The sequence below is a fragment of the Microcaecilia unicolor genome, chromosome 2, assembly GCF_901765095.1.
Source record: "Microcaecilia unicolor chromosome 2, aMicUni1.1, whole genome shotgun sequence".
Classification (NCBI taxonomy): Eukaryota; Metazoa; Chordata; class Amphibia; order Gymnophiona; family Siphonopidae; genus Microcaecilia; species Microcaecilia unicolor.
Genome location: NC_044032.1, coordinates 238180771 through 238205171, shown reverse-complemented (window position 1 = coordinate 238205171; position 24401 = coordinate 238180771). Strand labels below are relative to the sequence as shown.

General features: G+C 44.7%; 1 protein-coding gene across 5 annotated transcripts in view; it reads left to right on the top strand.

Annotated features, from left to right (window-relative positions):
* SMARCA2 (SWI/SNF related, matrix associated, actin dependent regulator of chromatin, subfamily a, member 2) overlaps positions 1-24401 on the top strand; it is a 679721-nt gene that overhangs the window by 338206 nt on the left and 317114 nt on the right. For all 5 annotated transcript variants that reach the window (XM_030193821.1, XM_030193826.1, XM_030193822.1 and 2 more), the window contains exons 21-24: positions 4455-4562; positions 5552-5638; positions 23928-23974; positions 24141-24307. In XM_030193821.1, the coding sequence (XP_030049681.1) occupies positions 4455-4562; positions 5552-5638; positions 23928-23974; positions 24141-24307 (409 nt within the window). The remainder of the gene's footprint in view (positions 1-4454; positions 4563-5551; positions 5639-23927; positions 23975-24140; positions 24308-24401) is intronic.

The window sequence follows — 24401 nt, the reverse complement described above, 5'->3', positions numbered from 1 at the left end:
ACCTTCCTAGACCCATTTTTTCCCTGTCCTGTGCTGCACCTTCAATGTCAATATGTATATGTGCGTCTCTGTTGGCCTAAGGTTGTATGAGCCTGGTAGCTAGGGATTCCCATATGTGAGAAACAATGTCCTGCTTGTCCTCGGAGAAAGAGAAATTACTTGTAGAAGGTGTTCTCAGAGGACAGCAGAACATATATTCTCACATCCCCTCTCATCTCCCCTTGGAGTTGTATTCCTTCAGCTTTAGTACTATACTGCTGGTCTTGCGCTCATGCGTCAGGCGGGAAGGCACCCATGCTTGTGTTGTGAGATGCTGCTAAAGTCCTCTTAAAGAGATGATATGCTGGGCAGTGTTCGCACCAGGCTCTGTCGGATGATGTCAACCGTATGTGAGAGTATATGCCCTGCTGTTCTTGGAAAACACTTGCTACAGGTAAGTAACTTGCTTTTTGATGCTGACATGTCTGGGCCAGATCTCAGCATCAGAAGCATTAGTATCTATGGGTCCCAGAGTAGCATTGGATGCTGGGGATGCATCAGCATTGAGTATGCACTGTTCACCCTTGTTATTTATTTGGATTTAGGTCATACATTTTTTTCAGTAGTAACATAAAACATAGTAGATGATGGCAGAAAAAGACCTGCACGGTCCATCCAGTCTGCCCAAGCTCAAGGTGAAATGCATTCAGGTACAATAGATGTTTCCCTATCCCAAGAGGTCTTGTCTGATGGAATGGAGGATTAAGTGACTTGCCCAAGGTCACAAGGAGCAACGGTGAGCATTGAATGGGGTTTCCCTGGTTCTCACACCAGTGCCCTAATCACTAGGCTACTCTGCTTCTCCACAGTATCAAACAACACTCATGACAGATGTATCTAGACTGGGCTAGGAAATCATATGGATGGGTTCCTCACTTGGGGTTCACGGGATATCAGGAGATATATCACTAGATAATTATTATTATTTAATTTTTTTGAATTGAGAGAAGTATGGAGTGCTCTAAAGACTATCAGCCAACAGAATTATATTGATACAAACAGACAATCAAGTGGCGTTATATTGTCAACAAGCAGGGCAGAACAGAATCAACTGTTAGGATGTGGAATTGGGTCATTTCTCACATAATGACTCTGAGCCACTAACTGGGCAGGGAAGAACTCCTCCCTGGCAGACAAGATGAGTTTTGCTCTAAGGCTGCATGCATAGTCTTTGGATGTGGATGTAGTTCACATGATATTTTGAGGTGTCCTTTTACTAAACCTCTTCGTGAAAAACTACACTGGCTCCCACTTAAAGAACGGATCACATTCAAGCTTTGCACCCTAGTCCATAAATCATTCATGGTGACGCCCCACCTTACATGTCGGACCTAATAGACCTACCACCCAGGAACGCAAAGAAATCTTCTTGCACATTCCTCAATCTTCATCCTCCTAAGTGCAAAGGACTGAAATACAAACAAATGCACTCATCTACCTTCTCCTACATGAGTATGCAGTTCTGGAACGCGTTGCCACATCACCTGAAAACGGTCTATGAATTGACCAACTTCCGAAAATCATTAAAAACTTATCTCTTTGACAAGATATATCACAATGATCAACACATGTAACTGTACATCTTATAATGCCTTTTGCTCTTACACTATCATGTATTTCATCTTCATGTAACCCGAAACACTCTCTTATTTCAGTATCCATGACAAATTGTAAGCCACATTGAGCCTACAAAGAGGTGGGATAATGTGGGATACAAATGTAACAAATAAATAAATAAAGGTGCACTGAAAAATGGCTTGCGGTAGTGTAGGCGTGGGTTTTGGGTTCGTGCTGATCCATTTTTCAATGCGCCTGTAAAAAAAAAAAAAAAAAAAGCCCTTTTTAAAAATCTTTGCTGAAAATGGATGTGCGGCAAAATCAAAATTGCTGCACGTCCATTTTGTGTCTGCGACCTTACCGGCAGTCATTGACCTAGCGGTAAAGTCTCATGTGGTAACCGGGCAGTAATGATGTAAGTGCGCCAGAAAATAAAAATTATTTTTTGGCCCTGTGTATTGGACGTGCGCCAAAAACGAAATTACCACAAGAGCCACACGGAGCTGGGCGTTAACTCCATTTTGGCGCATGGAGCCTTATGCGGCTTAGTAAAAGAGCCCCTGAGTGTGAGGAACCTCCTTTGATAGATTTTTGTGCCACTCCTCAAAATAGGAATCTACCTCAGTTTTCTGTTCCAACAATCTAACCTCGGTTGCTTTCCTCCTGTAATAGAGAATGGATCTTCTGTATGCCTGTCCTCAGATATCCCTCATAGTGAGAGCTCTTCTGATACTCAGATGGGACAAGGGAATCATGATTCTCATTACTCCACATTGAGGCAACTGTGGTTCCCTCCTCTTCTGGAATGTTCAATAAGAAGACCCATAAAACTGAGGAATTCCACATCAGTGGGTTTGATGATGATTATATCACAGCACTGAGTCCCTTACCCTCATTACGTGGATTTTGAGATCATGTCGTGGACAGGATGCTGAGCTCGATGGACCCTTGTTCTTTTCCCAGTGTGGCATTACTTATGTACTTCTTTGAACTTGCCTGCTAGTGTGTTGCAGGCATTGCTAGCTTCCAGGAGTCATTCCAGAAGAAGGTGTTAAAAATTTAAATGGAGGAGGCTTGCTGTCTGGTGTGATAGAAGGGCCCTAGACCCCTTTTCTTGGCCCAGCCAAAAATTGCTTGAATACCTTCTACATTTTGACTTGAGTCAGGTTTGAAAACTAGCTCCATTATGGTACACCTTAGTGCTATTGGTGCTTACCACCTGCATATAGAAGGAAATCCTTTCTCTGTACTGCCTTTGATTATTCAGTTCATATGGGGCTTGCTTCTATTGAAGCCTTCCATCAAATCTCCTGCAGTGTCAAAGGACCTCAGTGTAACGTTAACCCAGCTGATGAAAGCTCCCTTTGAGCATTTCAATACCTGTGATCTAAAGTACCTCACCTGGAAGGTCTTCTTTTTGGTGGTGGTGACTTCAGCACGCAGAGTAAGTAAGATCCAGTCTCTAGTAACTGATCTTCTTTGTTGTAAATCCTTTAACAATAGAGTGGTCCTGCACACTCGTCCTAAGTTCCTTCCGAAGGTGATGTTGGATTTCCATCTTAATCAGCCTATTATTCTGCCAACATATTTCCCAAGCCTCATGGCCTTCTATTTAGAATGGACTAAAGCCCTTAGAAGTTCCATCCAACTTTTTGTCCCTTTTTACACAAATAGGGTAGGCATTATTATCAACAAATGCACGTGTCTAATTGGCTAGCAGACTGCATTTCTTCTTTTATGCCCAGGTATGTTTGATTTTTCAAGGATTGTGCCACAGCTTGCAGTGTTGGAGCCATGGCAGCACCTTTAGCCTACTTGAGAACAGACTTCTATGGAGGAAATTTACAGAGCTGTATGGATATCTGTCCATACATTCAAGGGTCACCACTTTTTGGAAAAAAAACTCTTGATGCCACAGTAGTTTTGGCCAGTCAGTCTTCTGGAATCTCTTTGGGGATTAGAAGCCAATTTCATCCTCCCTGAGCCCATTTTCTTTTCTGTTTCAGGCTTCCTTCCAAAAGAAAATATATACTAACAACATTTATTTATTTATTTATTTATTTATACATACATAAAACACAAGTTTTTATATACTGTCTACATAACAATCGAAGTGGTTCACAAATGAAACCACCATTCAAAACTTTCCCTTTCCCACCCTCCTTAATAAAAGCTTTAACATTTCCTGGTTACAAACATTTTCCCTTAATTCTTGACCTATCTCAACCTTAACCCCTTATTACCACATCCTCTTGTCAACAAATTCCAGAACTTAATAGTGCGTTGATTGAAACAGTTTTTCTCATATGTATTTTTTTTTCCTATACTGTAAGGTGTGGGGTGAGAAAGAGGGAAACATTTTTTTATTTCCCACTTTTCTGCAGGTTAAAAAAAAAACCTCTTGACCTGTGTAAGACTATTTTGAAAATTGCTTACCCTATGAATTCAGTTTGGAGTGTTATGTAATGTGTTGAAGTTTCAACATATACACTGTTTTTAAGAGGCCTTTTAAAACTCCTGTTTAGAGTTATGACCATGTTTGATCCAATCGTCAAACATTAATTTTAAGTTAAAAATATAAGACATCATCAAATTTAAATTTTGTAACCCAGAGTAACCAGATAAAGTATTTTCAAATACATTGAATTCTACAGAAGCACCTGTAAACCATTACTGAGAATACTTTGCAAGTATTGCATTACATTCAAGCCTGTATCCTCTTCCCCTTCACCCCATAAAAATGGAAATATTTCTGAGAAGTTGGATGCATTGATATCGTTTACAGTTATTTTTTCTTTTGTTATGGTTTTGCATGATCTTGTATTGGAGTAACTTTTTTTTTTCATGTTTCATGCTAGGTTGAATATGTGATCAAATGTGACATGTCTGCTCTTCAGAAAATTCTGTACCGTCACATGCAAGCCAAGGGGATCCTTCTTACAGATGGCTCTGAGAAAGACAAAAAGGTATAAATGGAAGTTCCTAGCTCCTAGGAATAACACTGTCTTCTATAGTCAATCATAGCGCAATGTTAGTTTCTATTGTAGCATTTCTTGTGTGGCCATAGCACCTCAAGAAAATATTATTGCTTGAGAAATTATTTGATAGTTTGGGTACCTGGACCTGGAACCACTGATCATGTTAACTGTTTTCATCAGAACTGCATGGCATTAGTATTTTGTCTGTTAACAGGTGCTGCATCAGAGATCTCTTAATTCATAAGTTAATGTATGATAGGCTATGTAATGTAAAGCATTTTTCTGCTTGTAATTTTTAAATACTACAATAGACCTTATGAACAATGAACTCCACAGTGAAATTTGTTGTACTTTGGGGAAATTAAGAAACATTTCACTGGTTTAAAGGGTTGAGTGGGGTATGGGGGAAGCAGTTTTGAAATTTCCTGTGGGCCTGGCTGTACCCTCCCAGACTACTAGACCTGCCCCCTTTCAGTATGGGCAGTGGCCCTTTTTTATTGCCCCTTTAAATAGCTATTAACCCACAGAAAAGTCTTTGGAAGTTCCCTTCCTTAAACTTGACTTATGCATAGGCATTGTATTGTCTTGTTAATGCTAAGCTGACAAGGATCTATAACAGAAGTTTTCAACCCAGTCCTCGGGGCACACCTAGCCAGTTAGGATTTTTAGGATATCCCCAGGGATATCCTGACAACCCCAACTGTTTGAGTGTGCCCCGAAGAGTGGGTTGAAAACCTCTGATCTATGAGGTAGTAAGAATACTTACTTATGATTCATTCATTCTTGACAGAGTCTTCCAAGATTTAATTTCACTGATTAGTGGCAGCTCTCATAAGATATAGCACTTTTAATGTTCATTTTGAGACTTTACAAAAGTCTGCCTTCCATCCCGTACATGCTGTTTCATGCTTCATTATACTTTTACTTTTTCTTTTAATCTAAAGTATCTCAGATTGATTCTTTTTCCTTTTCAACAGGGGAAAGGTGGTGCAAAGACGCTCATGAACACTATTATGCAGTTGAGAAAAATATGCAATCATCCTTATATGTTTCAACATATTGAGGTAAATTTATTATTATTTATTACATTTGTATCCCGCGCTTTCCCACTCAAAGCAGGCTCAATGCGACTTACATAGTAATGGGAAGAACAGTATAGCAATATAATATAACCAATATAACAGTAATAAAAGAGATAAGTAGGTAAAGATAGGTAATGTGGAAAGGAGGAAGGTGGGAGATAATAGAGTAAAAAAGAGATAAGTAGGTAAAGATAGGTGATGTAGAAGGGAGGAAGGTGGGAGATTTAGTCTGGAGCAATGTCGTTGTCTTCTGGGTATGTGTTGGGTAGATGGGTTCATAAGATCAGTCTGGGTCATTTGGATAAGCTTATCATTCTAAATCCAATATACAGAATATTGTCCAGTGCTATGTGGCCTTCCATTATATTTTAGTGGAACAAAGAAACCACCAAAGCAAACAGTGCTCTGTCTATCCTATTCTGTTCTATTCAGGTTCTTATATTCCATTTCTATCCTGTTAGGTTCAGTGTGGATTACAGTCAAGATACTCTCAACATATACGTGAACTTACAACCACACAAAATGTAAAGATACATTAAACATTTGATGCAAACAAATATCCTTCAAGAGCTTTATGAAAATACAAGTAAATATTAATTTTATTTGAAGAGAAAGCTGATTCCAGACTGAAGCTCCTAAATAAATAAAAGTGAGTCCAATTGCACAAATACTTTTGAAAGAAGGAAGATCTAATTTCAATAAATTGGTACTCCATGCAGTTAAAAACTGCACAAGAATTCTTAAACAATGAGCTAATCTCTTCGAAGTAAGACCATAAACTGATTTGAATAGTAACATGCAGTTGTAAGTTTAATTCTAGATATCACAGGTAACCAGTGTAACCAACTCAATAATAGAGATGCCCTCTCAAATTTACTCATAGAAAAAATTAATCTTTCTGCAGTGTTTTGTAATAACTGCAGTCTATCTAGCAGTTTTCTGTGGGAACTTAAATTGTACAAATATCAACTGTCTCAATCTGAAAAAAAAACTCGTTATGACAAAGCCTGACTTTGATATTCAAAGTAGTTTAACATCTACAATAATCCCAAGAATTCTGGATCTGTCTTCTATCTTTAAAACTTCACCCGACAACATCATTAGCTCTTTCTCCAATAACTGCTCATAACTGCCAAACCAGAGTACCTGGTTTGGCAATTATTAGAGGAGCCGGCATAACATGAAACAGATATGGTGGACTGTTGAGTTAGTCACCGAGCACACAGCACCTGTATTGTGATGCATACTAATGACTGGAGGTGGCGTATTTGAACAGCCTACGGAGGTTTAACGGACATACAGAGTTTGTCCATGAAGAACAGTCATCCAGCGTTTATGTGGAAATATTTTCACTGCGTCCATGCGGAAGGCGTGGCGTTTGTAGGAAAAGGACTATTTTGCTGGCAGGACTGAGTTTTGATTATTTGAGTATGATATAATGTATAAGCATGGCAAAACATATGCACAATACGAAACAGTATAAGTATGCAGTTTAAAATGTAAAATCAACTGTTTTGTATTTAAATACAGGTGTGAATGTGTGAGGTTTTAATAGTAGGCAGCAGTGCTAGTGAGGTTAGCGGGCATTGCAATATAATAAAATGTTTTTGTGATAAAGAAAAAATACTGGAGTCTTTGTGTAGTCGATATTAATAGTGACTCTGGAATTAAAAGAGTTATCCCCTGATTAGTAATTTTGGAAATTATGAGCCAAACCAGGTACTCTGGTTTAATATCTGAAAATTATTAAACACTCAAGTATCAGCCTCAGCTATAATAAGATTTTCTGAATTAATTCTTTTTTTTTTTTTAATTTTAAAAACTATTTTTTATTATTACATCTTCATGGAGATTGATTCTCCTATTATGAACTAATACAACAATTTTCCTACTGTGTCCAAAAGACAAGTATATAGAGATCAATACTCCCATAACTATCTAATACAACAATGATCTTGCTATGACAATCCTCCTTTTCCCTTTCCCTTCCCCCCCTCCTCCCTTCCCTTCCTCCTCCCCCCCTTCCTTACCCATTCTTTCACCCTTCTTCATTATCCCAATTCCCCCCCCCCCCCCCCCCCCCCCCCAGTTCATATTCTAAATCATTGTCTCCCTCTCTCCTCCTCTTCCATTCAGCAGCCCTGTTAGGTGTATCCATTCCTCTGCGTTTGGATTGTACTTGCCCTTACGTTTGTCTGTCATCTTTTCCAGTCCCATTATCATATATAGTTTATGAATCCATTCTTTCACTGTAGGGCCTAGTCTTTGTTTCCATTTCAATGCTATCATAGGTTTAGCTGCAGCCAAACACATACGTTTAATTCTAGTTTGCCAATTCTTTCCCTTTTTATTCCCATAACCCAACAGACACCACATGGGATCACAAGGAAATTGACTTTCTATTGCCAATGTTATTGATCCCGTGACCTGATTCCAGAATCCCTGTATTATCGAGCACCCCCACCAGATATGAAAATATGTTCCCTTCTCCTCTCCACACCGCCAGCATATACCTGTGGCATTTGGGTACATTGCCTTTATTCTATCTGGTGTGTAGTACCAACGACTCATGACCTTATATGCATTTTCCTTGATCAGTACACAGATTGATGCTTTTTTAACCTCAAGACAAATATTCTTCCAGTCTCCTCTACTGAGCTGTTTTTTAAGATCTTGCTCCTATGCTTTCATATATAGTAACTTTACGAAATCGGTTCCCCTAATATGGTCATATAGCTTAGTAATCCCCTTTCCTCCTTCATGTATAGCCCCCCACAAGTTTTCAAACTTTTCACTTTCTAACCAGGTTCCCTTGTGCCATTTTGTTGCCATCATGTAATTCTTAACTTGAAGATAAGCATATTGATCTGTCTCAGGAAGGTCATATTCCCTCCTGAGCTCATCAAAACTCTTGATACTGCCATCTCTCGTGAATTCCCGAAATCTGATCAGCCCTTAATCTATCCATGATGTCATTATCTTATTCCCTGTCCCCCCTGGAAACCCCGGTTCCTGTGTTAGCCAAGCATAGGTTGATCTATTCTGCGAGCCCCTTAGTTTCATTTTGAGGCATCCCCATAGAGTGAACAAGTGTGAGATTAAAGGGGTTTAGGGTTAAAGTTTTATATGTGTGTTCTGGGAAAGACCCCCAAAGCAGTGCATCCAGTCTCCCTTCTTGCACAAATATCTGTTCTAATCGAGTAACCTGTGAGAAGTCTACCCTACTCCAGACAGCAATTTGCCTCAATTGTGCTGCCCAATAATACCAAGTAATGTTAGGGACTTCCCTTACACCCTGTTCCACCCTACCCCACATTATTTTCCTGGATAATCTGGCCGGGTGTCCTCCCCAAATAAATTCCCCCAGCTCCGTTTGTATTTTCTGCAGCTCCCCCTTAGGGACCTTATGCGTTAGTGTTTGAAATAAGAATAACAGTCGGGGTAATATATTCATCTTGACCGCCACTATACGGCCCCACCAGGACAGCCATCCCTCCCGCCATTTTTTAAGGTCCTTTCTAATTGCCATAATAAGTGGAATATAATTCAACTGATATAGTTCTGCAAGGTCTCGTGGTATCTGTATGCCTAGATATCTAAAACGTCTGCCTGTCCATCGGAGGTTATATCTCCCCCCTAACTGCTCTGCTTCACGGTTTTCCACTGTTATCCCCATAAGTTCAGATTTATCAAAATTTACTTGGAATCCGGACAGGTTTCCAAAAACTTTCAATTATTTTATAAGCACCAGCAACGTTTCTTGCGGGGATCCTATGTAGAAAAGTAGGTCATCTGCGAATAAGGCTATTTTATGTGTCCTACCACCCATTTGGACCCCTTTGATTTCCTTTAGGGCCCGGATTCGCTGGGCCAGGGGCTCAATTGATATGGCAAACAATAATGGGGATAAGGGACACCCCTGTCTCGTCCCCCGTAGAATGCTAAATGATGTCGACCATCCTCCATTGACTTTAATCCTCGCCTTCAGACCTTCATACAACCCTTTCACCCACCCTACAAAAGGTTTACCCAGTCCCATTTCCAGCATTACTTCCCATAGATAGTCCCATTCAACCCTATCAAATGCCATTTCAGCGTCTATGGTCAGTAATGTCATGGAATCTCCTCTCCTCTGGGCTCCCCAGGCTAGGTTAAGGGTTTTTCTAATGTTGTCTGCTACCTGTCTGTGCCTGATGAATCCAGATTGATCTTCATGGATAAGGGAAGGCAAAATCCCACTTAACCTATCCGCCATGATTTTAGCTAATATCTTAACATCTACATTCAGCAGGGATATCGGTCTATAGGACCCACACAACGGGGGGTCTCTTCCAGGTTTCAGCAACACCGATATCCCTGCTTCCTGCATACTGTTCGGAAGGCCATTCCCCATGAAGCATGCGTTACCCAACCGCACTAAGAGAGGTCCTAGCTCTTGCTGAAAAATTTTATAATATTTGGCGGTAAATCCGTCTAGCCCTGGGGACTTCCCTCCCTTTAAGCCCCTAATAACCCCTAACACTTCCTTCAGCGTAATTGTGGCCTCAATGTCCCATCTCTGTTTAGCGGTCACCCTTTGTAGGCCTAATCCTTGTATGTATGCCCTGATTTCGTCTTTCGACGCTGTGGATTCTTTTTTATATAGGGTTTCATAAAAGTTCATAAACTGTTCCCTGATTTCTATGTCTTGATAGAATAGGGAATCTCTGGGGCCTTTGATTTTGTTGATCGTGTTTTGCACCCTTCTATCCCACAATCCCCTAGCCAGCAAGTTCCCCGCTTTATTACTGAACTCAAAGAATTTCTGTTGCATTAAGTGCCTATGGTATTCCATAGTTTTCATCTGGATCTTTTGTAATTCTGCTCTCCATTTTTTTAATTCTATGAGTTGTTGCATGCCCCCCTCCCTTTGATGCAGTGCTTCCAGCCTTGTCAGCGGCCTACGTACTTCCAGTTCCCACGCGATCCTCGATTTCTTTTTATATGCCCCTTTCTTAATTAATACCCTCCGCACTACTGCCTTCATGGCGTCCCATAATACTCCCTCTGAAACCTCTTCGGTGTCATTTAGTTCCAAGTAATCCTTAATGGCCTTTCTGATATCCTGACAATCTCTCTCTCCATCAAGTAGGGATTCATTAAGTCTCCATATCTGCCCCTTCCCTTCTTGTTCCGACCTTTCTATAGTGACCCAAACCGCAGCATGTATGCTTTCAATCTCTGCTGCTTTTATTTCTCCCCATACACTCCGGCTACCCCATATTGCATCTATTCTAGCATATGTCTCTTGTACATGGGCATAGTGTGTGTATTGTCTCTGACCTGGATGTTTCAATCGCCAAATATCTACTAGGTCTAGTTCTCTCATCAACATGCAGATTTGACACCCATTGTAGCTACTCCCACTTTCTCCGAGGACAAGCAGGCTGCTTGTTCTCACGACTGGGTTGACGTCCGCGGCAGCCCCCACCAACCGGAAGAAGCTTCGCGGGACGGTCGGCACGCAGGCCACGCCCACCGCGCATGCGCGGCCGCCTTCCCGCCCGTGCGCGACCGCTCCCGCCAGTTACTTTTTTTCCGCGACTGAGAGAGTGGTGCGTTTGCCTCTCTCTCTGTTCAGCCGCCGGATTTTCGACCGCGTTTACGCGGATCGTCGCTTGGACCGTTCGGTTCCCTCTGTTTTTGTATTGTTTTAAAGAAAAAAAAAAAAAAAAAAGAAAATTTTTGCGCGTGTGGAGCACGCGCTCCCCTTTTTTCCCTCGCTTTCTAGCGGGGACGCCACGTTGCGGCCTAGTGGCCGCTCGGTCGGTTGATTTTTTCGTGGTGTGATTTTAGCCACCATTGCCGACTTTGACTTCGCCGACGCGATTTTTCCGTCGATGTCCTCGAAGGTCCCGAGTGGATTTAAGAAGTGTGGTCGCTGCGGCCGGCCGATCTCGCAGACCGACACCCACGCTTGGTGCCTCCAGTGCCTCGGGCCGGAGCACAATCTCAAGTCGTGCGCTTTGTGTCTCGGTCTCCGGAAACGGACTCAGGTTGCGAGGCAAGTTCTGCGGGACCGTCTTTTTGGAACTTGCGCCGGCCCGTCGACCTCGACGGCATCGGTATCGAAGGCCGGTTCTTCGGTACCGGTATCGATGCCCGAGACATCGGCACCGATGGCAGCGACCCCAGGAGAACAGGTCCCGTTGGCCCGCCGGTGAGAGTGGGGTTGAGAGGCCGCGTGGGCAGTCGGCCCCGGTCACTCCCTCAACTCGTGAGCCACGGGACCGAACCCTGTCGGACCCGGTACCTCGAGACCGAGGGGGATCGACCTCCTCCTCCTCCATGCCCTCCGGCGCCGGTGACGTGCACCGGAAAAAAGATAAGAAGCGCCGTCACCGGGAGCCCTCGGTGCACCCTGAAGAGGAGTCGACGCCGAAGCGTCATCGCAGAGAGGAGAGATCTCCGTCGGTGGTGGAGGTACCGACGCGTCGGGGTTCCGGCACCTCGGTGCCGTCTCCTGGCCCCCAGCAGCTTCTGGCACCGACACCCTTACCGGCCCCACCGCCTTTCCCGGCAGCGGGCCTGGACGAGTGCCTCAGAGCCATCCTTCCGGGGATCCTGGAAGGGCTGATGCGCCAGGCTGTGCCGGCGTCGGGGGTGCTTGCGCCCCCGGCGCCGATGACTGTGGCGCCGGCGAGCTCTAGCCCGGCGCCGGGGCTGTCGACACCGCCGCCGCTTGCGGTGCCGGTCTCGACCGCCACGCAGGTGGAGTCGACGTCGATGGAGGGAGCTCCGTCCCCGCCGGCGCGGGAGTCCACCGCTCGACGACACCGAGACCTTGGTGCCTCGACGTCGAGCCGGGCCCGGTACCGGACTCAGCTACATGAGCTAATGTCCGATACCGAGGATGAGGACTCGTGGGGGGAAGAGGAGGACCCGAGATATTTCTCCTCAGAGGAGTCTACGGGCCTTCCCTCGGACCCCACGCCGTCACCGGAGAGGAAGCTCTCACCTCCTGAGAGTCTCTCCTTTGCCTCCTTTGTGCGGGATATGTCTATAAGCATTCCCTTTCCCGTGGTCTCTGTGGAAGAGCCGAGGGCCGAGATGCTCGAGGTCCTCGACTATCCATCACCACCTAGAGAGTCCTCCACGGTACCGCTGCACAATGTCCTGAAGGAGACGCTGCTTCGGAACTGGGTGCGACCACTAACTAACCCCAACATTCCCAAGAAAGCAGAGTCCCAGTACAGGATCCACTCTGACCCAGAGCTCATGCGGCCCCAGTTGCCCCATGACTCAGCGGTCGTGGATTCTGCTCTCAAGAGGGCACGGAGTTCGAGGGATACCGCCTCGGCGCCCCCGGGGCGGGAGTCTCGCACTCTGGACTCATTTGGGAGGAAGGCCTACCAATCCTCCATGCTCGTGACCCGCATCCAATCTTACCTGCTCTATATGAGCATCCACATGCGGACCAATGTGCAACAGCTGGCGGACCTGGTCGATAAGCTCCCGCCGGAGCAGTCCAGGCCTTATCAGGAGGTGGTCAGGCAGCTGAAGGCGTGCAGAAAGTTCCTGTCCAGGGGGATTTTTGACACCTGTGACGTGGCATCTCGTGCTGCGGCCCAAGGTATAGTGATGCGCAGGCTCTCATGGCTGCGTGCCTCTGACCTGGACAACCGCACCCAGCAGAGACTGGCTGACGTCCCTTGCCGGGGGGATAATATTTTTGGCGAGAAGGTCGAGCAGATGGTTGACCAACTGCCTCAGCGGGAAACCGCTCTCGACAAGCTCTCCCACCGGGCGCCTTCAGCACCCGCCCCCGCGGGCGGGCGTTTTTCCCGGGCTCGGCAGGCTGCACCCTATTCTTTTGCGAAGCGTAGGTACAACCAGCCGGCCCGAAGGCCTCGTCAGGCACAGGGACAGCCCCAGCGCGCTCGTTCCCGTCAACAGCGTGCGCCTAAGCAGCCCCCTGCGCCTCCACAGCAAAAGCCGGGGACGGGCTTTTGACTGGATCCATGGGAACATAGCCACCCTACAAGTGTCCGTACCGGACGACCTGCCGGTCGGAGGGAGGTTAAAATTCTTTCACCAAAGGTGGCCTCTCATAACCTCCGACCAGTGGGTTCTCCAAATAGTGCGGTACGGATACGCCCTGAATTTGGCCTCCCTGCCTCCAAATTGTCCTCCGGGAGCTCAGTCTTTCAGCTCCCATCACAAGCAGGTACTTGCAGAGGAACTCTCCGCCCTTCTCAGCGCCAATGCGGTCGAGCCCGTACCACCCGGGCAGGAAGGGCAGGGATTCTATTCCAGGTACTTCCTTGTGGAAAAGAAAACAGGGGGGATGCGTCCCATCCTAGACCTGAGAGGCCTGAACAAATTCCTGGTCAAAGAAAAGTTCAGGATGCTTTCCTTGGGCACCCTTCTGCCAATGATTCAGAAAAACGATTGGCTATGTTCCCTGGATTTAAAGGACGCATACACTCACATCCCGATACTGCCAGCTCACAGACAGTATCTCCGATTCCGCCTGGGCGCACGGCACTTTCAGTATTGTGTGCTGCCCTTTGGGCTCGCCTCTGCCCCACGAGTGTTTACCAAGTGCCTCGTGGTGGTAGCGGCCTACCTACGCAAGCTGGGAGTGCACGTGTTCCCATATCTCGACGATTGGCTGGTCAAGAACACCTCGGAGGCCGGAGCCCTCCGGTCCATGCAGTGCACTATTCAACTTCTGGAGCTGCTGGGGTTTGTGATAAATTACCCAAAGTCCCATCTCCAGCCAACTCAGTCTCTGGAATTCATAGGAGCGCTGCTGAATTCCCAGACGGCTCAGGCCTACCTTCCCGAAGCGAGGGCCACCAATCTCTTGGCCCTGGCTTCGCAGACCAGAGCGTCTCAGCAGATCACAGCTCGGCAGATGTTGAGACTTCTGGGTCATATGGCCTCCACAGTTCATGTGACTCCCATGGCTCGTCTTCACATGAGATCTGCTCAATGGACCCTAGCTTCCCAGTGGTTCCAAGCCACCGGGAATCTAGAGGATGTCATCCGCCTCTCCACCAGTTGCCGCACTTCACTGCTCTGGTGGACCATACGGACCAATTTGACCCTGGGACGTCCCTTCCAAATTCCGCAGCCCACGAAAGTGCTGACGACGGATGCATCTCGCCTGGGGTGGGGAGCCCATGTCGATGGGCTTCACACCCAGGGTCTGTGGTCCCTCCAGGAAAAGGATCTGCAGATCAACCTCCTGGAGCTCCGAGCGATCTGGAACGCACTGAAGGCTTTCAGAGATCGGCTGTCCTGCCAAATTATCCAAATTCGGACAGACAATCAGGTTGCAATGTATTACGTCAACAAGCAGGGGGGCACCGGATCTCGCCCCCTGTGTCAGGAAGCCGTCGGTATGTGGCGTTGGGCGTGTCGGTTCGGCATGCTTCTCCAAGCCACGTACCTGGCAGGCGTAAACAACAGTCTGGCCGACAGACTGAGCAGAGTCATGCAACCGCACGAGTGGTCGCTCCATTCCAGAGTGGTACGCAAGATCTTCCGAGAGTGGGGCACCCCCTCGGTGGATCTTTTCGCCTCTCAGACCAACCACAAGCTGCCTCTGTTCTGTTCCAGACTTCAGACACACGGCAGGCTAGCGTCAGATGCCTTTCTCCTTCATTGGGGGACCGGCCTCCTGTATGCTTATCCTCCCATACCTTTGGTGGGGAAGACCTTACTGAAGCTCAAGCAAGACCGCGGCACCATGATTCTGATAGCGCCCTTTTGGCCCCGTCAGATCTGGTTCCCTCTTCTTCTGGAGTTGTCCTCCGAAGAACCGTGGAGATTGGAGTGTTTTCCGACTCTCATTTCGCAGAACGACGGAGCGTTGCTGCACCCCAACCTTCAATCCCTGGCTCTCACGGCCTGGATGTTGAGGGCGTAGACTTCGCTGCGTTGGGTCTGTCTGAGGGTGTCTCCCGGGTCTTGCTTGCCTCTAGGAAGGATTCCACTAAAAAGAGTTACTTTTTCAAGTGGAGGAGGTTTGTCGTTTGGTGTGAGAGCAAGGCCCTAGAACCTCGTTCTTGCCCTGCACAGAACCTGCTTGAATACCTTCTGCACTTATCAGAGTCTGGCCTCAAGACCAACTCAGTAAGGAATCACCTTAGTGCGATTAGTGCTTACCATTATCGTGTGGAAGGTAAAGCCATCTCTGGAGAGCCTTTAGTCGTTCGATTCATGAGAGGCTTGCTTTTGTCTAAGCCCCCTATCAAGCCTCCTACTGTGTCATGGGATCTCAACGTCGTCCTCACCCAGCTGATGAAACCTCCTTTTGAGCCACTGAATACCTGCCATCTGAAGTACTTGACCTGGAAGGTCATTTTCTTGGTGGCAGTTACTTCAGCTCGTAGGGTCAGTGAGCTTCAAGCCCTAGTAGCTCATGCTCCATATACTAAATTTCATCACAACAGAGTAGTGCTCCGCACTCACCCAAAGTTCCTGCCGAAGGTGGTGTCGGAGTTCCATCTTAACCAGTCAATTGTCTTGCCAACATTCTTCCCCAGGCCGCATACCCGCCCTGCTGAACGTCAGTTGCACACATTGGACTGCAAGAGAGCATTGGCCTTCTACTTGGAGCGGACGCAGCCCAACAGACAGTCCGCCCAATTGTTTATTTCTTTCGACCCTAACAGGCTAGGGGTCGCTGTCGGGAAACGCACCATCTCCAATTGGCTAGCAGATTGCATTTCCTTCACTTACGCCCAGGCTGGGCTGGCTCTTGAGGGTCATGTCACGGCTCATAGTGTCAGAGCCATGGCAGCGTCGGTGGCCCACTTGAAGTCAGCCACTATTGAAGAAATTTGCAAGGCTGCGACGTGGTCATCTGTCCACACATTCACATCACATTACTGCCTCCAGCAGGATACCCGACGCGACAGTCGGTTCGGGCAGTCGGTGCTGCAGAATCTGTTTGGGGTGTAAATCCAACTCCACCCTCCAGGACCCGAATTTATTCTGGTCAGGCTGCACTCTCAGTTAGTTGTTCTTCGTAGGTCAATTTCTGTTATACCCTCGCCGTTGCGAGGTTCAATTGACCTGGGTTCTTGTTTTGAGTGAGCCCGAGAGCTAGGGATACCCCAGTCGTGAGAACAAGCAGCCTGCTTGTCCTCGGAGAAAGGGTATGATACATACCTGTAGCAGTTGTTCTCCGAGGACAGCAGGCTGATTGTTCTCACCTACCCTCCCTCCTCCCCTTTGGAGTTGTGTGTTTCATATTTTATTGCTTGTCATTCAACTGGCGGGAGCGGTCGCGCACGGGCGGGAAGGCGGCCGCGCATGCGCGGTGGGCGTGGCCTGCGTGCCGACCGTCCCGCGAAGCTTCTTCCGGTTGGTGGGGGCTGCCGCGGACGTCAACCCAGTCGTGAGAACAATCAGCCTGCTGTCCTCGGAGAACAACTGCTACAGGTATGTATCATACCCTTTCCCGCTTGTTGGAATGATCTAGGGTCCCCACCGGATGATTGAAGTCCCCTCCCAACATCACCATCCCCTCTGCAAAGGAAGTCAGTTCTGCCCTAATGGAATCAGTGTATCTCCCTTGTCCCGTGTTTGGTGCATAAAGATTTATGAGGGTCGTACTACGATTATTTATCTTTCCCTTTATTGCTAAGCATCTTCCCTCTTTATCTATGTATATAGATTCTTTGACAAACTGCAAATGGTCCTTTACATAAGTCACCAGTCCTCCTGTTTTGTTCCCTCTTGAATCAGCTAATGTATATCCCACCCCTAGGCCCTTATTCATAATGAGTGATTCATCCTTTTTCTTCATATGAGTTTCCTGCAGCATTATTATGTCACAATTCAATCTACGCAATTCCCTGAAAATTATACTCCTTTTACCCGGATTATTTAATCCGTTAACATTCCATGACACAATCTTCAATCCCCTGTTGCTCTTCCCACATTTTGTTATCCCCGACCCTTCTCCCTTCCTTCCCCCCACCCTGTCCCCCCCTCCCCCCTCTTTCAACTGGCATCCTCCATTGCGTGCCAGTTTTTCCCCCTAGGAAGCCCGCCTTCTTCAGAGCTTGACCCACCTGATCATACATTTATTTAAGCATCCCCCCTTCTTTCAGCTTTTACCTTCATTTCCCTTTAAGTCTGCATCTCTATGTGACCCCTCTCCAACCCCTCCAATACTCTTAGTACCTTAAATTAAAACTTGTGTTAAGTTCTCATTTAGTCCAGATTAAGTTCAAGTGCCATCTTCGGTTCTAGCCGCTTCCTTCTCACCTCGCGGCGAGAGACAGGGCTTTTCTCCTTCTACCCGCTGCCATCCAGTCTGCTCCTTTCTCTCGGTGCTGCGCTGGGGTTGCTGCCTTATTTCCTCCTTTCTTGGTATATCTGTACATCCCATCTCTTTTAGACTTTTCCAAGCTCCTTGAGGTGTTTGAAGGCATCTAGTGATATTTCCCACCGTCACTTGCAGCCCAAACGGAAACAGCCATCTATAGCGCAGTCCAGATTTTTGTAGATAGCCCGTTATCTCCTTGAAGTCTCTTCTGCGTTGTAGCGTTTTCCTGGCTAAGTCCTGGAATATCCGGATTTTGACTGATTTCCAGGTGATGTCTCCCAATTCACGTGCTCTCCTCCATATCTTTTCTTTGACTGGGAATCGGAGGAAGCAGGCTACTATGTCTCTGGGTATCCCATTTCTGGGAGAGCCCAGGCTTCTGTGTGCTCGCTCCAGTTCAACTGGTTCGTGTTCTTCTCCTTCCCCTGCATTAGGTTCCTGGTTTAGCAGAAATGCACAAGTTTCTTTCACCACTTTTTCTGAGTCCTTATATTGGTCCTTCTCAGGGATGCCCCGGAATCTCAGGTTGCACCTTCTTGTCCGGTTTTCCAGATCCTCCATCATTGCATCCATCTCTGCCCTTGTCTGTTGTTCAGCCTTTAGGGCTCCCTGAAGATCCTGCACCTCCATCGATATTGCCTCTATTTTTTCTTCATTCTCCCCGAGCCTGTTTCCGATCTCTTTAACTTCTTCCCGTAGTTCAGCTACAGCAGTTTGTATGCTGCGCCTTGTTGTCACCATCTCCGTTTTCAGATCTTTGAACCATCGTATGAAATCGCTTTTGCTGATCTCTTCTTCGTTCTCAATCTGTTCTTCGGGGTCTGGGTCTGAATCGCTTTCTTCGGGCGCCATCTTGGCTCCTCGTGTTCGGGACCCCGCTCCCTTTTTAGCGCTCGGAGCTTCCGGTGCAAACTTGAATTTCGCCAGCATTTTCTTTGCTGCCATATCTCCGGGTCACTTTAGCTTTTATTTGAGGGTATTTTCTTCAATTCAATGCGAGGGACGTCTCACTTTCGCCCTAAATGTAGCGGAGCTCGACGATCAAGCTGCCATCTCTTTCAGCTGACGTCACTTCCTCCTGGCTGAATTAATTCTTTTGCCTTTTTGTGCTCTGTGGAAGTTTGCATCTGATTAGACAATTGTAGTATCAGCTCAGACAAATAACAATGGCGTCTCGCATAACTTTGAGGGTAATCTTAGGTTTAATCAAAATATCTTATAGAATATTAAATGATTGCAAAGACTTCAATCACATTAGAGATTCAGGATGTAAATTTAAGTTTCTTTGTGTAATGCTCAAATGTTTACCTAATGGATTGCTGAAATATTTGACCGACTGGCTGTTGGGTTTGCTGAGTTTACCACTGTAGGCAAATCTTCATTCGAGGGCTATTTTTTTTTTAATTATGCAGGATTGAATCTTTCAAATCTGCTACAATCTGAATTGAAAGGAAAAATTTGCTTATTTTTAAAGAATCTTAAAACATGGTTATTTCCACTTTTATGAGTGATTTAAGATGCTGTTAGTGCTTTTATTTTTATTTTATGTATATTTAATTTTACATTGCAGCTACTATGATGATGCTTTGCAGGAATTAGAATATGAAATGAATAAATCATAATAAAGCTCAAATAGTTCTGAATAACTTGCAACTCCTCAATTCAGATCCCTACACCCTCATGCACCTCTGCAGTCCAAATAAAGGAGGTACCGTGACTTTCATTGTGTGTGGTTTGCCAAGCCCCAGGAAGTAGAATATGAAACAAATAAATCTTAATCAGGCCCAAACAGTTCTGAGTAAACCAAGATTTCCTTGCTGCTCCTCCATTCAGATCCTTACACCCTCATACACCTCTGCATCCTAAATAGAGGAACCTACTGGCACCGTTACCGCCATTGTCTGTGGTTTCCCAAGCCCCAGGGCTGCACTGGCTCTAAAATCATTTGCTGCTAACATAGAACCTTCAGCTCACCTCTACTCATTTGACTACTGAGGAGTCTCATTTTGCTTGAGGCTCAAGGTGGTTTCCACATGCCCTAACAGCATGTCTCCTAAAGCAGATGGTATGAATGTTCATCAGGCCAGAGTGAGAAGAATGCAGGATCTTGACCAAATTAAACCCAAATCTTGGCCTAATGTTTCTCCATAAATAATGCAGTTTAAAGTTATAAGAAGAAAAGAATCCCTGGACTCTCAACTGGCTAACACAGAGTTCAGCTAAATGGTTACTATCTTGGATCCCCTCACTCCTGATGAAATAGATAATAATTCTCTTCCAGCCTGATTTTGATCTATGCTTCTCTGAGGACAAGCAGGATATGAAGTCTTCACAAGTTTGTGATGTCCTCTCATGGAACCTAAGGCGCAGAGAAATTAAAACAGATCTTTAGAGCTTTCTAAAGTGGTGCACTGAACATCTGCGAGACTTCCCACATCAGTATGTTTTAGCAGTTTTTCTTTGGGCTATGAGTACCATGAAAGCCTTTTTATGGATTGGGTCATTTTAGTTCCGTATTTACTTATCTTGATGATTCAGGGTTTTTCTTTTGAGCATTTTTTAAAGTTTTCTGATTTTATGTGCTCCCGTGGCTTGTATTGGCAGTGGTTCAGTGAATAAATATATTTTTACCATTGAGCCATTTGATTTTATCTCGTCTATTTTTTTCCAAGGTTCCAGAAATAGGATGTCTGTTGGCTTCAGGAAGTATGGTCGATGCAGTAGGGCAATGTCAGACACACCCGTGACTTGTGCCAGTTGTGTCTGGGGTCTAAACACAAAGGGTTCAATATTCAGCCAGCAGCATTAAATCCAGAAATTCAATGCTGGGCCATGTTCAGGCACTGGCATTGAGTTTTTGAAGCCGGCTAACACATGGCTGATGAAGTGCAATATTCAGTACTTAACCAGCTATAAGTTTCCACATAAAGGCAGGATTGAGTCTTTTGTGGTCCTGTTTATGCGGTTAATCTGGCTGGTTAAGTGCTGAATATCGGCACTTAACTGACCAAGTGCTGACTCTGCCCCTATAAAACCCCTTAAATAGGCAGTTTTCAGTTCACTGGTTATTTCCAGTGACACTCACTGGAAATTCAATGCAGAAGCCTGGATGTGGCCCAGCATTGAATTTCCAGACATAAGGCCAGCGGCAGTCAGCAAAATGCTGAGCATCACTGGCTGCATGTTGACCCCAAAGTCTTTACATCATGGCAGAATGATTAATGATTAACTGAATTCCTCAAAGTAGAAGGGAGAGTTTTCTATTTATATGCTGCTTGATAATCAAATGTAGATGTTAGCATTTTTTGTTAACCTAATGACTCTAATTTCAGAAAAATGTAAAATCAGACAATGTTTTGATTGTAAAACTGAATTAGAAAAAGACAAAGAAAGTAAAGAAGTCATGTATGATGGCACCGAGCCATGTAAGATTTTAAATTGAATTTTGTCATCTAATGGCAACCAATGATGGTCATATAATATAGAAATGAGTCTCTCATATTCTGTAACTTGCAAATCACTCTTGCCACCGTATTCTGTAATAATTGATGTCCAAAACACAACTTTACAGCAACTATTACAATAATCCAACTGAAGTACAATCAGATACACCTAACAAGTGTAATTTCCAAAACACTTGAGAAACCACTGCATTAACTTGATGTTCCATTATCAGCTTAGGATTTAGTATAACTCCTAAAATTTTCAAAGTTGATTCAAAGTGTGATCCTAATAAAAACCAAATGTGTACAAGGTCTGAATTCTATTGGTGTGCCTTTGTCCTAACATCAGTACTAGGCAGAGTCACAAAAGGTGTAAGTTTACAAAGCTTTCTCTGTATTAAAAGCCTGAGAGACAGCATGTGTGTAAAAAGTACTTACATTTATGCAGTCTATGTGTAGATATTCCTAGGACATAGCATGGGCCAAGTGGAGGCAGTGTTGATATATTTGCGTATTTTATAAAATATGCGTGTCCATATGTATAGTACACAGTTATTCCTTCTTTGCAGCAGGTGTAAATTATGTATCAGCATTTGAATACTACTGGGGATAGATCTGTAGCATATTTTACAAAGGCACACTGGCCCCCTTTTTTGGACTATTCATATAGGTGTCCTGTTGTAAAACCACCTACTAAATATAAATGAGCGTCAGCTAGGATCCCGCTACCCAAATACTATCTTCTTTAAATCCTAACAGTCAACTGAGCAAATAGTGTGTATTGAAATGGAGGAAAAGCCTCAACAGACTCCTACTTTCTGGTTATGCAGCTCTTTTAGTTAAAGGAGTTCTCACTGTCTTCATAGGCACAAAAACATCCGTTGTTATCAATTCTTTAATCCAAAACGTTTAGGGCTGTGGGAAGGAGACTCAGCGATGGCAGTTTGAAGACGGTTCAAACACAGAGATAAGTGTTGATTACCTATGACTTTTTAGATTAAAGAATTGATAACAATGGAGGTTTTTGTGCCTATGATGACAGTGAGAACTCATTTAACTAAAAGAGCTGCATAGCCAGAAAGTAGGAGTCTGTTGAGGCTTTTCCTCCGTTTCAATACACACTATTTGCTCAGTTGACTGTTAGGATTTAAAGAAGATAGTACTGTTGTAAAACCAACCAAGCCCAAAATGTCTACCCATGGTAGTGATATATGGGGGTACGTAATTGAAAGTGCACATACTTCTTTATTTGGATACTTGGTTAGTCAAGAGTGCATCTCAGCAAGGATTCGCAAAATCAATAAACACAGCTATCCAGGTTGGAGTCATTGGGGTTGGTATCATTTTACTAAAATCCTGTCTGAGCCTGTTGACATTAATAGGAGTTCTGATACACACATGAAAGGATCATGAAGTTGCCTTTTACATCTTGACCATTTCTCTCCTTAATGACTTGTTTGTCATTTTTATTTGTGTTGACTAGATTGTAATCTCTGTGGAGCTGGTACTGTGTCTTATTGCATCTGTACAGTGCTATGTATGCATGGTAGTGCTTTAGAAATAGTAAATAATAGTAGGAAAAAATAGGACTGTCAAATTTCAGCATGGAACATGTTGAGGTTACACAGCTCAATATGAGACAAGCCCATTGGCTCCTATGCACAAATTGGCTTCAGTCAGTTTAAGAGTTTAAGATGTCTTCCAAATCACTCATAAGCACATGGACTCAGTCTTGGTGGCTGATTTCAATCAAAACTATCTAGAGACATCTTCTTCCAAAATTCTCTAACTCATATAGACTTAACCGCAGATAATTCCAAATTGGGCTTGGGTAGTTCATGTAAAGGGATTCACTCTCAGATCCTCTGATCTGCTTAGAAAAACATCAAATTTCGTATAGCTTGGAGTGATCTGGAACACTCTAAAGGCTTTCAGAAAGTTGTCCAGCGTGGTCACCCTAAGCCATCAGGGAGCTATATTCAATGTAAACAAACGGAGGAAAAGAATCTTACTTCCTGTGTTTGGGGGGATGTTAGGATGTAGCCTGTTTCACACAAGGTGACCCTCTAAACTATGCACAAGGCAGGAAAGAACATCATAGCAGGCAGAGTGAATCGTGTGCTACAGCTATGTAATGGTCCTTTGACAGAGGGGTAGTAAATAAGATATTCTGCCCAAGATGTCTTCCTCCTAAATTACAAAGAGAACCTCCTGCATTCAGAGCCTTCAATTCTCATAATGGTGAGGACTCTAAAACTCAGAAGAGACCATGGAACTATAGCTCTTTGCTGGTTCCTACTCCTGTGGGAGAGTCATTTTACAAAGCTCAAGCCTTAATAAATTGGTTGTTCTATACCACCATCCTTGTTATTTTTGCTACTGCTAGAAACCAACATAGCTACCCCCTCAGTATCTTCTAAATCTCATGTAGAAGATCAGTTGAAAAAGCTGAATATTTTGATATGAAATTTATGTGATGTGTATATTTGTGTTTTTACAGGAGTCTTTTGCTGAACACTTAGGATACTCGGGGGGCGTTATTAACGGGTAAGCTTTGTCTTGATACCAAATCTCCATTGGGAATAGTATTCTCTATATTTTATTATAATATTGTAAGATATGTAGAAGGTAGAAAGTATCAGAATGAAACAAATGACATAAAGTAAGAGTGAAAATTAATTAACTAATTATTCGTCATTCTCTCCCTAAACAGAGCTGATCTTTATCGAGCATCAGGGAAATTTGAACTCCTTGATCGCATTCTGCCAAAGTTGAGAGCAACCAACCATCGGGTTTTGCTTTTCTGTCAAATGACTTCACTTATGACTATTATGGAGGATTATTTTGCTTTCCGAAGCCTGTTATATTTGCGCCTTGATGGTAAGGTCAGAATGAAAATCTGTTGCTGTAAGAGGATATAGTTTTCCTAATTTTCTATAGGGTCTGCTTGAAGTATGGATGGACAAGCACACTT